This window comes from Epinephelus lanceolatus, chromosome 2, assembly GCF_041903045.1.
Source record: "Epinephelus lanceolatus isolate andai-2023 chromosome 2, ASM4190304v1, whole genome shotgun sequence".
NCBI lineage: Eukaryota > Metazoa > Chordata > Actinopteri > Perciformes > Serranidae > Epinephelus > Epinephelus lanceolatus.
The window spans coordinates 40,605,769-40,620,516 of record NC_135735.1 but is presented as its reverse complement, the minus strand read 5'-3'; the positions used below and the strand labels follow the sequence as shown (position 1 = coordinate 40,620,516).

At 40.1% G+C, this 14,748-nt stretch overlaps 1 protein-coding gene across 2 annotated transcripts; it reads right to left on the bottom strand.

Annotated features, from left to right (window-relative positions):
• Window positions 1-3,625: 3,625 nt before the first annotated feature.
• Window positions 3,626-10,628, bottom strand: LOC117259872 (nuclear receptor subfamily 2 group F member 1-B-like). 2 transcript variants are annotated; one of them, XM_033631658.2, is made up of 3 exons: window positions 9,504-10,628; window positions 7,831-8,355; window positions 3,626-5,543 (listed from the first exon to the last, which is right to left on the bottom strand). In XM_033631658.2, the coding sequence occupies exons 1-3, from the start codon at window positions 10,030-10,032 to the stop codon at window positions 5,269-5,271; spliced, it is 1,329 nt and encodes a 442-aa protein (XP_033487549.1). In that variant the 5' UTR covers window positions 10,033-10,628; the 3' UTR covers window positions 3,626-5,268. The 2 variants fall into 2 exon arrangements, with proteins under 2 accessions (XP_033487549.1, XP_033487556.1); XM_033631665.2 differs by having other exon boundaries at window positions 9,537-10,626.
• Between the last annotated feature and the right edge of the window lie 4,120 nt (window positions 10,629-14,748).

Below are 14,748 nucleotides of genomic sequence, written 5' to 3'. Positions count from 1 at the left end.
CCAAACTCAAATCAAAGAAGTCGCTCAGAGCTGCATACCTCAACTTTTATCGACTTATATTCAATAGACCTACTGAGGGCCGCTATTACGACCATTGGTGGTACATCTGTCGATAGGGCGACAGGAAAACAGGATTCTGCTTGTTTCAGCTTCAGTCTAAAATAAGTCTGATTAAAGGCGTTAAGTTAAATCCCTGTACAGGCCTGTGTATGCACCCATTTCCTGCAGGACAAAGTTCAACACTGCGGCGCTTTGTAACCTTTACATTAACCACAATACAAGCTCAAAATAACCTAATAATAACCAAGGGAAAATAAATAAAATAAAGACTGTAGGAGACATTAAAAAGGTGTGTAATCAAATAATTAACTCAGCGGAATTATCCATAGACCTCCATAAATCATTTGCAGTGTATAAATATCAAAAGATTTATGGAGATAAAATACCATTAAGTAAAATAAAACCTAATTCTATCGGCCCAGACTCTCACACACAACCTGTGTGGAATATTTATTGTCTTTTGTTTTATCGTTTTTTTGTTTTTCCACTCTGAAACTAAAATGCTCCGTTTAATCATCGTTCATTTCCAACGCTGCGCTTTGTGGTGAGCAGTGAGTGAAAATGATCTAACCCTCGAAATGATGCTTTTAATGTAATTAGAAGGTGTTTTATTATGGAAATAGGATGATTTTTCTCCCCATTCACACTTGATTTTCACAACAGAAACTACAAAGAAACATGTTAAAATCAGTGTTTAAAAATCGATGGAAATAATTACAAGGAAAAAAAATAAAAATAAAATAAAAATATAAAAATGAAAAAAAAGATGCTGGTTTTTTTGTACAACATTCAATGGCAGACGGTTGAGTGAAGATGTTAATATATCGGAACTGGAGGTGTGTGCAGTGTGTTTTCCGATGAAATCTTGGAGAAAAAATGCATCTTAATATTAAGTGTAAAACTTCTATCAGTATATTCGGTTATAAAATATATTATCCGATGGCCCTAAATTATTAAATATTACCTAGGCTACATTTCAATAGAACTATTTCAACTATTTACACGATTCAACAGTTTATTCAGCAGCTCTAAAATCGCCAGCGCTATTTTATTTTTATCAGGCTATAGTTATTAACACACGTGAATCCCACAGTGAGCCTTTCGCCTTGAAGCAAACCAGTGAAACACATTAAAAAAGTAACAGGAACACAGGAGAAAAATGCGACTGACGAGGTGGATTTTCATCATCATCTTCATCATCATCTATCGACTGCTTCTCAAAGAAAAGTTCATCTGCAACAACAGATGATATTCAGGATGATTTAAAGTCTTCTCAGACTGTAAAGCTGCGTCGTCGCTGCGCAAAAGACAAAGAAGAACTTTATAAAAGTTACGTGTCTTCTTTTGTCTTTCCCTTTTCTTTTTTCCAGGACGGACTGTCGATATTCCAGATTAAAAAAACCTGAGCCGCTTTTTCTTTCACTTCGATCCAAAAATGATCTCTTTGAAAAAACCCTCTACATTATAATCCGATTTTTATTACATCAAAGTTATTTCTACACATTTAAAAAAGAAAAATACACGCAGGCAACATAATGGTGTTGAGATGAGATTTTGTGGAGGATTATGAACCAGTTCGGCATCATTATAGATTTAGGAGTGATCGGCCTAATTATTGGTTTGAAGCACGTCATTGAGAAGCTGCAGTCAGCACTTATATTCTCACATCACAAATAAACTCAGCCACGTCTCAGTAAACAATGGCTCATTTATTAACATTCAGTTGTAAGCTAATTGCCATAATTATATTGAATTGGGGATTTTATTTCACAATTGTAGTCTACTGTAAAAGCTGAAACTTATAAAATGGTAAAATAATGGCTCCACTTTGGTCCCTGCTCAGGAGCTGTGAGAAATACACAGCACAGTAATGTACGTTTGGTGTCATATAATTTGTTGTTTAATTCTAAAACATAGTTTTCCTCAGAACTAATGGGTGAAAATATTTTTACTTTTTTTTTAAAGAACATTTAACGCTTTCAATAGGCTAATTTCCACAGACGTTTCTACATCACAACAGATTTTTTTTTTTTTTTTTTTTTTTTTTTAGAAATTATAATACTTTTTAATGGATGCTGCCTTCAAGAACAGAAGTTTGACTTGCATCAAGATTAATTTCATCACTCAGCCATAAAACAAACAAACATCTGGGTGGCACATTATCAGAGAAATATTATTATATTTACTAATTTGCAAGCCTTAAAATCTCTTAACATTCTGATGCGTGGGCCTCAGTCTCTTCAATAGTTAGTCCTCACTTGAAATTATGAATGTTAACATTTTCAAAAATATATTTATTTTAAAAGCAATCTGATTGGCTGCTCCCTTTCAGTCCTAAAAGCTGATTGGCTGAGTCCAAACCACACTGCGTAATGACTGATCCAGCCTCAGTTCCTAAAAGCAGCAGAGACGCGGTGCTCTCTTATTTATGACTTGGACCAACCTCAGAAAAGTGACGTAAATACGGAAGCAAATAAAACTCCAGTGCTGCTATTTCTCCTGCTCACAGCCGATCTGATTTTCATCGCACTCTACAGACTCCTTGGCATTTTCTTGTTTTGGACCTATACGTGTGTGGGAAAATGCTCCATTGTTTTATGTTGGCCCTTTGGCCCAGAACACCCAGGGGCTGAGGAGCGCCCAGCTTCATCCTCCTCAGGGTAAACTGTTGTGACAGAGCACTCAGGGGCCCCTCATTAGCTCTCTGTCCACTAAGAAGCAAAGACGCTGCCTTAATCCTCTCTGTCCTCCCCAATCTGGCAACACAGAAATGATTATTATTCCATTTTCATTCTGCTCACTTGTCTTATGCAGAGTTCGAGCACCTTTATGAATTAATACAAGCCTTTATAACAAAGGTGCACGTTTGTTAAGAGGTATTAAGTAAGTGTCAAAAACTGGTTTAACTTAGATGAAATTAGACTATGGTATTCTATAACTGGAGGCTATAGAGCTACATCACTGTTTGTGTATTACTGGTCTACTCCTCCCTATAAGCACATGTTCATTTTTGTGAGTTTTCGTGGTTGTTATGCTCTTTTTTTTACATTTCAGGTGTTGATTTATGCAAATAATTGGTCCACTATTTCTTAAACAATGTCACACTCCAATATAAAATCCATATCCTGCTTCTGCTTTAAAAATTATATACATCTCGCCTGCAGGGTTAATATGTGTGTGTGCATTATTTGAAATATTTCAAATATATTTTAGAGTTGTTTAAGTGCCTGATCAAACCCAGTGCAGCATAACTGCAGGAGAAAAGTTAAATGTTTCCCTTCAGCAGGCCTTTAAATAAACGTTGACACGTACATTTGGCCTGTCAATGGGAAGCACTCAGTCTGATTCTAATGTGTGATTAGTGGCAGTATTACAGTCAGAAACAGGCTCCACACAGCTCAGCTTGGCTTTCATTTTCTTACTCCATTTCAGCACTCGTGCTCGCTCACACACACACACACACACACATAGACACACACATTTTTTTTTCCTCATTTGGGAGTGGCGGCAGCCATAAACAACATAGAATTAAAATGGCAAAATAAACCAAATACACTTTATTTATAAATCTTGAGTTATAATTTAATACGGTACCAATATGTTAACCAATATGCTTTCACAGTACATCAGAGTGGTTGTCAAAAAGAAGTAAACACAAATACACACACTCACACACACACACACACGCATAGACACATGCACACGCACATACACACACACTTTCAGTTCAGCAATACCCTGCAGTGGTCTATTGTGCCATTAAGCGGCCTGGGCTCATAAATGCATGAATTATAATGAAATAGATTTGTTGCTTTGAGCTGGGAAGTAGTGTACAGTTCATTTCTCCCATTAACAGACTGTAGTTATACATCAGGCCCAGTGCTCTTTAAATCTCTCGGAGACAATCAGTGTAAAAGACCTGGAAACATAAATGAATCAGGAGTGTTCGGTAATGCATTAATCGTTAATCCAGCAAAGTAATGTCATTACTTTTCCCTGTAACAAGTTACATGTCAAAAGAATACAATTTTGACTTAAACCCTCTAATTATGAAAATATCAGATTAACGCACAGCTAGCTAACATTCAGCTTCCTTCCCTTTATTTATTTTGCCATAACTGGCCTTGTCATCATCTCTCAGTGTGGATTAGAAATAACAGAAAAATTTCTCTGAGCGGCAAAATTCACTAATTTGATGAGAAATAAACATGATCTCGAGTATCTGATGAATTAAAGAGGAAAAGCAGTGTTTAAATATTGATTTTAGAAGGCAAAAAGAGAAGAAATTAAGCATTATGGCAAGAGGAAATAATTACATCTGCCAGGAACTAAAATATTTAAGGAAATACTAATGTAAGAAAGTAATGATATTAACTAAGGAGTAATGCATTACTGGGCGCAACCTAACACTGATCATGAGAAGTGCATTTTCCAAATATTTTTTGATCTCTGTCTTTTTATCTTTGTATTGTTGATAATGTAAATAGAATAAGACTCCAAAGTAACTAAAACATTAATCTCACTGTTCGGTCTGAATTTAGCAAACAGATTAAAGTCAGAAGATGTTGGGTTTCAAACACCTGCATCAAATCTTTCTGAAATGTTCCTTTAGACCAAAGTGCCATGTCTGGAAGGTATGAAACAAACAAACAAACTAAAAAAGAAACAGATCAACACAAGACAATCCCTGCAGTTTTCTCACTTGCTGGGGCAAAAATACGTAAAACATTTAAAAAAGGAGCCAAAAACATAATTTACAAGCACGATAAATATACACACAGGGTCCAATAAATATTGTTTGTTATCCCAAAAACCATAGACTGTGAGCGGTCGCCACACTGCAAAAAAAAAGTCCATCATAACCAGTCATTTTATCTCAGGAAATACTGTTTGTCTTCAAACAAGTAAAAAAATCCAGCCAGTGGGGTCACATTGTTTAACGGCAAAATGGTTCATTTAGTTCAGGGACTGTTCTCGTCACACAGGGACACAACGCAGCATAAGGCAGCTCAAGGCAGCTCATTCCTCTGGGATCAAAAAAATGGCAGTTGGTGTAAGAAAATTATGAATTAGGATATTTTGTAATTATCACTCCACTGGCAGTTTCTCCCTTGTTTGAAGCAACAGACATCTGACACTGACTGAAATGACTCGATTTGATCTGTGGGACCCTTCTTGACCTTAGAAGCACCACTGTAGCTTTCTCCCCTACTGAATAGGCATGTAAGGCCAGTTGAAGCTGCTTCCAGACAGCAGCATGTCCCTTATCAGAGTTTCTATGGGCGTTTTCCCCACCAGACGGACGAAGAAAAGCTGCTCTATGACAGAAGAAGAGACGGTGCGGAGGGAAGGCAAGCGGAGCAGCAGCTTCCCAAACCTGTTAGGCTGGTTGGGATACTGGCTCCTCACATACTCCTCTAAAGCACACTGGGATTTCTCCTGCAGACCCTCCACATGCGCCACGTCCGACAGACCACAAGCATCTACAGATAGAGAGAACGACAGCCAAACAAAAAAAAAAAAAAAGAAAAAGCAGGAGAAGAAGCGGTCAAGACCAGGTTCAACCAGGCATCGGAATGAATGCCAGTAAAATGATTTTCACTATGTTAGCAAAGAGAGACTACAAAACACAACAGCTGGCTGATGTAGTGTAAGTGAACTATGATTATCATAAGGCAAAAGACCACCAGAAACAAAAAGCAACTATATTTTCAGACGGTTCTGCTCTTGAAGTTTTACTGTTTTTCACTTGAGACTATTTATTATATGTCACTGATCAAGGTGTTAAAGGAACACAGGATTGCAGACTGCTGAGCTTTTGTAGCTGGCTTCAAATAGTTTATTTTATAATAAGCAGATCTGAGGGTGACAGAATAGTAAAGCAGGTATACACAAATATGGAAAATCTTTATATTTACACTCAGGATCTGTACTGTGGTGAAAACACACCAGCTTGAGGCAAATAAGCCATTATTTACACCTGTCATTAAGACAAATGGTTTTCTCATCAGTCTCATGCTATCAGGGATCAAAGATGGCGCTATTGCTCCCATCGAATCTAAAAAATAATGGTCAGGACAAGAAATACGGTAACAGTGCTGATGTGTATCAGACCACAGGCAGAATGTGACTGTATAGACCTTTATGTACTGTACGTGTAGTGTTTGTACAAACACAGCAGACCCCTGTGTTTGTACTGTAACGCTGCAGGCCTGATGGCAGCAGGGGTTAAAGAACGGTTTCTGTGTCCCAGTTTAAAGACACGTGTTCAGATGTGCTCATGGGGACTAAAATAGACCTACACAGGAGACCTTTTTTATTTTTTACTCGGCTGCTACTCATCCTTTTGATACTGTTCATGACCCAGCCATCAAACATCACTCTGACTCTTATTAAAAGGCTCTGAAAGAACCAGAATGCATTTTGCCATGCAGTGCAAACCAACAGTTTCACTTAGAATTTAATCAAAGATATGATTAAAAAGAAATACACCCATTTATATCTATATTTTGTAATTTACATTTAAAGCAATGGGAAAAAAAATAGATTTTTAGAAAGTTAAATTTCTCCAACTTAATTCTTTTAATTTATTATTTGACAAATAAATTAACGCCAAATATGAAGCCTACAAATTATTTTCAGTTAATTTAACTGTTTCCTATTTGGGGCTTGAAATAAATGAATAACAAACTGATCAATAATAGGAAACAGTCTACTGATACAATACTTTGCTGATGCGTCTTTCGTGTGAAGCAACAATGAAATACAATATCACATGCTGTCAAATGTTAAACACTCAGCCTTGTTTTCATTCATTTGCATAGCCTACTGTATGATTCATGCAGGGTGTTTTATATTTTAGGGGCTGCAGGGATTTGATGGAGTTTGCAAACCTGACCAAATTCATTCACAGCCTTTTAAAATCTCATCATAAAAAATGCACTTCATAATACTGATATAATTTGCTGTTTTGCTTGTTCCTTTAAGGGCTGACGAACAAAGGTCATACGAGTTCATAGGAATTATATAACTTGTGTGATGAAAAAACTTTTTAAAGCACATAATTTTTTTCATTTCTTCCTCTCTTTTTTGGCTTTATAATAATTTTGGGATCCAATTGAAATTTATAGGAAAATAAATAAATAAACAAATGTTGTGCATCTAATACGTTTTATTTTATTTTATTTATTTATTTTTTGGTAAAATAAGGAATGTAATCAAACCTGAGTTTACTCTAGCTTTAATGAAATATATCCTCAAACCCCCAAAACACATTCTATTCTCATTTTACATTTTATACATTTTCATTGGTGCGCATTACCTACACGAAAATACACATTTAAGTGCATTCACGATTTTCCTAGAACAATTCATATTTTGTGTGATGTTTAAACAAGATTTTATTTTTCACTAAGCTAATGTTCAGGCCGTCATCATTATCATATTTATATTTTGTAGGTTATTTACGCCTAATTGCTGGCCATTTTCTTAAAAACAAAAAGGCGTTTTTTTTATAAGAATTTATGTTTCTTAAAAATCAAAATGGTCACTTTTCAACCATCTCTAATTACACATTGCATGCACGATGCAGTCTGCTATAGAGTGATGTTTTTATTTGTTCAGATTCTTATTTTGTTTATTCTGGTGGTAGTTTGACTGGATATTATTTTACTTCCTACATCACACCACTGGCCGCTCTGCAGTGTACAAAGATGGAAGCTTTGCAGCCATCCAGGCCGCCATGTTTGGATGTAGAGACAGAGGGTGTACCTGTGGTGAACAGCACGATGGCCTTGATGCAGCTGTATTCTGCTGAATCCACGTGCAGCACTTTGAGCTTCTCCACCTGCTCCTGGAAGACCCGGATGTGGTCCATGAAGGCCACCACCCGGTCCGCGGACATCGGGGAGGCGTGCAGGCCGGCGGCTGCCAGCAGCGGGGCGACGTGGACTGGCATGGAGCACTGTGCGGCGTTCAAGACGAACAGTTCGCTCCAGGTGAGGCGCAACAGGGCCACCTGGTCCGTCACCTGCAGGTCCGGGAAGAAAGGGATGTTGCGGGCCCACTCCACGGCGCTGAACAGCATCCGGGCCGCCAGCTCGCAGATGTTCTCGATGCCCATGATGTTGTTGCTCTGCAGGCACTGGGAGCCAAACCTGGAGGTGGGGTAGGGCTCGGCCCGCAGCAGGAGGGAGATGTATCCCGATAGGTAGGAGTGACACTGCAGAGGGTCTCCGTTGGTCAGAGCAAACTGACCGTGATAAGACTGTGTGGGAAGTCTGCCTCTCTGGACAGCTGTAAAGACAGACAGCACACATGTCAAATCAAGCACAAGGCGATCAATACACATAACATTTAAAGTAACATGATAAAGCATCAGAGATGTCAGTAAAACAATAAAACACCTTGTAGACAAACACAGAGTTCATTTACGGGACCAGTGTAAGCCTATGGTGGACTAGCTCCTCACAAATGGACATGAATAAGCGTTTAACACAGCTCCTGGAAAGAAATGTCACATTCAGCTCGGTGCTTGGAAATCTAGCCTATTTGTAGGCCACGACCTGCAAATAATGTCGGTCGAGAGAAAAAAAGAGTTTGTGTCTTAATTTATTTCAAATTGTTTGAATTCAAGGCCCAAACTGAGCACCATGAACTCAACACTTCCAATATTAGCTACTTTATGGCGACTAACTTCGCTCGTGCCACTTTGACAGTGGTCTACTAGGCCTGTTTAATTTCTCCTTGATTTCTGGTGCTCAAATCTGTTTTCAACATTATTCAAATTTACAATAAAGCTGTTTTTATAACTCTCAAATGTCAGTAATTTATTTTGGGAGCAGGGATAGTAGGCTAGCCTACAGTCGGCTGCGGTGGGCCTGTTCGACCAGCATGCATAATGAATAGCCTACGAGCATACACACACACACACACCGACACACACTCCACGCTTAATCTACCAAAAACGTCAGGCTACAATTTCAACGAAAAATCATCAAAATTTGACAAAAATGTAGCGAAATTATTGTCGAATATGAACATGTGACATTTGAGGCGGCTCCGGGCTGTTTATGCCACACAATGGCCGTGAAGGACGCACAGCGCGGTAGCAACAATAATATAACATGCTACAAGATGCTAACACTAATCTGTGTGGTATTACAGGAGAGACAGTGAACGCAGCACAGAGACCAGTGTCCGAGACAAATAGTCTGATATGATCACAGTGTGAATAGGCGGGGGGGGATAGGCTATATCACGGAGGAGACAAAGGCAACACAAATGGCTGTGTGCATGAATTTATTATGCAGCTACACAAATGAAGCGTGTGTAAAATATCAGTTTAGAGGACAGACATGGTGACAGAAAATAATGTCGGTAACTGGGATGTGAAGGAACAGCATCCTGGAGCGTGTGGTGCTGAGAATACGATGTGATAATACCGAGAGCAACAACAGGAGGACGCCAGCCCGTACCTTCCCTCCTCATGCCGACTTTGAGGCATTTCTTGAGGCGACAGTACTGGCACTGGTTGCGGTGGTGCTGGTCTACGGGACAGTTCCTGTTGGCCCTGCAGGTGTAGGACAGGTTCCTCCTGACGCTGCGTTTAAAGAAGCTCTTACATCCCTCACATGTGAACTGTCCGTAGTGCTTCCCGCTGGATTTATCCCCGCACACGATGCACTCGATCTGCTGGCTCTGCTGCTTGTCCATGGACGAGGAGGAGGAAGAGGAAGAGGAGGTGTTGTTGTTATTTGTGGTGGCGGTGGTGGTGGTGCTGGATGGATTGGGCGGCGGTGCGCCCTGGGGTGCTGCTGCTGCTGCCGGGGGTATTTCCAGAGAAGACGCCGGGTTCATGTGTCCCGTCAGCTCCCCGGGCAGAGACAGAGATGCGACCTGGGACACAGAGGAGGAGAGGGTCCCCTGTGTGTCCCCGACGCCCTCGGTGTTTCTCCACGCCACCATAGCCATATCGATAGTCTCCAAAACTTTGAGCGCCCAACTTTCCTCTTTTTACGCGAAAATTAACGCACACTATTTGTCCTCATGAATTACTAACACACGTTCAAGAAAAGCGCGGCATTGTTTGACAAATTACAGACAAGTTACGCTTTAAAATGTGAAAAAGAGCTCATAAGATAACGGCAATATAATTATAACGCGCGACTTGTCAAGTAAAGAAAGGGCAGTCACCCAGAAACAGCTTCGGCGCGGTGCAAATCCAAAAAGAAAGCTTCATTCAGACCGAGATAATGCACTATAACATCCACAGAGGGAAACATAAAGACAGACAACACTGAGGCAAATCCACGGAGCAAAGCAACGTTATCCCCCAAAAATACACAATCTGATCCTCTCTGTCCTGTGTGTCCAGCTTTAAACACAACACCGCGCAAGCAGATCCTTAAGCAGAGATAGAGGCGCCGCACCAGGCTCTCCAGACGCTCCCTGTTCTCCCGATCAGTCAGAAGTTAACATTAAAAAAGACAACGGAGAGGAGAGACAGAGAGAGGAGGTGATGGATGATGATTTTGATGATGCTTTGCTCCGGGACGGAGGAAGAGAGTGGTGCGTCCACGCGTCACGGGCTGTGACTCGGTGACGTCTGTGTTTGGGGCGGAGTTAACGCGAGGAGACGCTGGTCTGGGATCAGCAGCTGTGCGGCTCCGGTTGGATCTCTGTTGATACACACTGCTGAGTGTAGTGTGGGTTCTTAGCTTCCCCTGATCTGTCTTGGTTGTCTACTCTCTGTCTGACTGTGTGTGTTGCACTTGCTTAACTCCAGTGTTTGCACTGATTCTGTCAGACTACTGTCTAAGTCACATACAGGCCTACTGTGAAATATAACAAGAGGACATACTTCAGTTAACACTTAGTTTAGTCTCATGAAGATTTCAACAGACTCAGAAGAAGCAGATCCTAACTGCAGTAATTTGATGCCACCTAGTGTCATCAGTAAATTACACAGGGATACTAGCTATAGGATGCACTGTCACAGCTAGAGGAGATACATCTTTTGCATTTCTAATGCCTGTTATTTAATGTGTTTATCAGACATATAGTATGTTTAGTTCACTTCTCTCCTTCCATCTCTGTTGCAGTACATCAACCTGACTAATTTATTTGGGTAATTTGACTTTTCTAAGTATATTTTTGTCTTTTTTAAATGTATTTATAGGGATGTATTCTGAACATAGTCCTTTTTCATTTTACATGTAAAAAAAATCAATATGTAGCTGAAATAAGATGAAAAAATAACTTTAATTTCTTCTTAATGAGAAAGTTATTTTTTACACTTACAGTGATTTTCATACTGTTAAATCTTACCAAAAAGTGAAAACTTCTACTGCACTCTAAAGAGAAACTATTTGTCTTAACTTAAAAAATTATAAAATTATACGTTGACTAAATTTGAGAAAATAAGTTGAGGTAATTTTGTAATGATTCAACTTGTCTTTTCAAATTCAGTCAACTTCAGTTTTTAAGGCAGCATGGACACTACTTTTTTGAGTAAAAACAAATAGTTTATTTGAACAGTGTGTCAGCAGCACTGTCAAAGGGTGGTTGGTTGTTGCCACTCTGGTACAACTGCTGACCACCCTCCTTGAAAATGACTGAAAATAATTGAGGCTTAAAGGGATAGTGCACCCAAAAATGAAAATTCAGCCATTATCTACTTACCCATATGCTGACGGAGGCTCAGGTGAAGTTTTAGAGTCCTCACATCCCTTGCGGAGCTCGGCAGGGGGAGCGGCTAGCACACCTAATGGCTGACGGCGCCCCAGACTAATGTCCAAGAACACAAAATTGAAACCACAAAATATCTCCAACATGCTCATCCGTAGTGATCCAAGTGTCCTGAAGCTCCAACATAAAAAGTTGTTTTGAAAACATCATATGAACTCTGTTTTTAGCCTCACTGTAGCCTGTAGCTCTGACTGCTTCTCTGTGCTCCATGCTCACATACACGCGCACTTGTGCGAGACCAGCGAAAGCATGAGCTTTGCTTACCCGTGTTTACATCACGTGACACGTGCACCACAGGGGGAGACAGCAGTAACCACAGTAGCTAAAAGATAATTTGCACTATGGTCTTTTTAGCAAAGGACAGCCCAACATGTCTGAAGACTTTGAAATTGAGGAGGAACAGCATTTCTTTGTTGAGCCGTATTTGTTTGAGCCCGAGTATACGGACGGAACTCAGGCTACTGGACGAAGCAGCCGCCGCAGCTCATGAGCCTAACCCTCAGCCAGCCACAGAATACTGGAGTCGAGCACTGGAAACCTGGTGGTGTTGTTGTGTAGTTGTTTCAAATGCAAAGCAATGCCAATGGATGAGGAAAGTCTTTGCTGCTCAGACTGGGAATTGGCGATGCCTGCACTTGAGAATCTGGACATCAGTACTGACGAGACTGCTGCTCTTCAGAGACCGTGCATCACCGATCACCCTGAGCGCGCACACGTGAGCGCGGAGCACAGAGAAGCAGTCAGAGCTACAGGATACAGTGAGGCTAAAAACAGAGTTCATATGACGTTTTTCGAAACAACTTTTTATGTCAGGGCTGCAGCACACTGGGATCACTACGGATGAGCATGTTGGAGATATTTTGTGGTTTCAATTTTGTGTTCTTGGACGTTAGTCTGGGGCACCGTCAGCCATTAGGTGTGCTAGCCGCTCCCCCCGCCGATCTCTGCAAGGGATGTGAGGACTCTAAAACTTCACCAGGGCCTCCGTCAGCATATGGGTGAGTAGATAATGGCTGAATTTTCTTTTTTGGGCACACTATCCCTTTAAGTCTCATTCCTTACAATCAACGTACTCCTTCAAATCAAAGCTGCATATTTTTCTTTTTAAGAAAAAGGACAACCAGCCTATTTGAAGAACAATGAATCAGCCAACACATGTTTACACCAAACATTAAAACTTGATTGTTTGGACTCAAGTTTTTAACTGTACCAGTTCACACATCAGATTATAAGTAACATTAACTGTAAAATAAGAAAAGTACATCAGCGTGCAATTCCTTATAACAGCATAATAATAATAATACAATTCCTGAAATTCTGTTGTAGCTTTTGGTTTTAGTGTGCCTCCCAAAGATTTTCCCCCATCTGGCCACACCTATGAACAATATCTGCCGGTGCCACTGTCCACAGTAGGATATTGTGTTAATGTTTTCAACTCCCACCTTACTGTAAAAATAAATTGTTTGTTTTAACTTAAAGAAAAGGGGTGTCAGGGCTGCCTTAAAAATTTAACTTGACTGAATTTGAAAAGACAAGTTGAATCATTACAAAATTACCTCAACTTTTTTTTTTAAATTTACTCAACTTAAAATTTCAAGGCAACCTGGACACTGACTTTTTTAAAAAAAAAAAAGTTAAAACAAGTAGTTTCTTCTTTACAGCGTACAAAGGTATACTTTTTAGATTTTTATAATCCCCAAATACACTGGATTCACATGTCAAACACAAAGACCAAAGATAATCGGTGTTATAGGTACGTGTCATACAAACTATATGAATATTAGTCTGATCTTATTCCATCCCATCAACAAATTAAATACATAAAATCTATCAGAATCAGCTTTACTGGCCAAATATGTGAGCACTTAAAGAAATTTGACTCAGTTATTTTGTTGCTGTCAGTCTACATACACAGAACAGACATACAAAGGAGGAGCAAGATAAATATCAACATCTGACTAGGTACAGATATAAATAAACAACAAGCACAGAGGTGCAGAGTGCAAAGGGTGCTGGAATAAATGTTATTAATGTACACAGAGGCGGCCATTTGCAGTGTCATCTTGGATATATAAGATACAAAACTAAAGTCACTTCCATTCCTTTACTGTCACATAGACAATGTTCTCCTACTGATTCAGCATATGCATCATGTTTAGGATTTAATATGTGTGTACGTGTCCCACTAGTTGATATGATCATAATTAGTACAACGTCTATTTTGTAGTATGCTATGCTGCACTCATTTACAGATGCAACACACTGCATGCCATAATGCATGATTGCACCTATAAAGCACTAAGGTCATGTTTACAGTGTTGTCCTCTTGTCCTTGTGCCATCTGTGTCTCCACACACTGTGCTACTTTTAGCCCCTGATGTGTTTCTGCGCCAGGGTCACTAAGACCGATTCCTGTCCATTTTTTTTGTATTCAGAGACTAAATTATCTTGATGTTCATGGAGGCTCTTGGAAGCACATCATCGCCATGTGAAAATGTCCGCATGGCCATTTCACTGCTGACTCATGCTCCATGACTCCCGAGGCTGAGTGTGCCGTCGCGTTCTTCCAGACGGCCAGCTTTGCAGTCATCCAGTGACTGCACACAAACAAAACAAGCTCTGCTCTGCCTGCTAACAAAACACACGGCTGACGTCCAAGACCAATCAACAGTGGAAGGTCAAGGCTAAAGTGTTTACCACACTGGATGGGGATGATGCATTCCTCCACGTTTAATTCACTGAACTCTCCCCTCCCCGCGCTATCCAGCGACAAGTCCAGTTAACATTAATCACAGATTTGGGAGTTTAAAGATGATAAATCCGCCCTGTTTTTGGTGATCTGGTGCCCTTTAAGACTTATCACATGTGGGGAGCTGAAAGCTGGCTAATTGGAGACAAATTGAGGCAGAGCATGGCCAGGAGAGACCTGCTGTGTGTGCA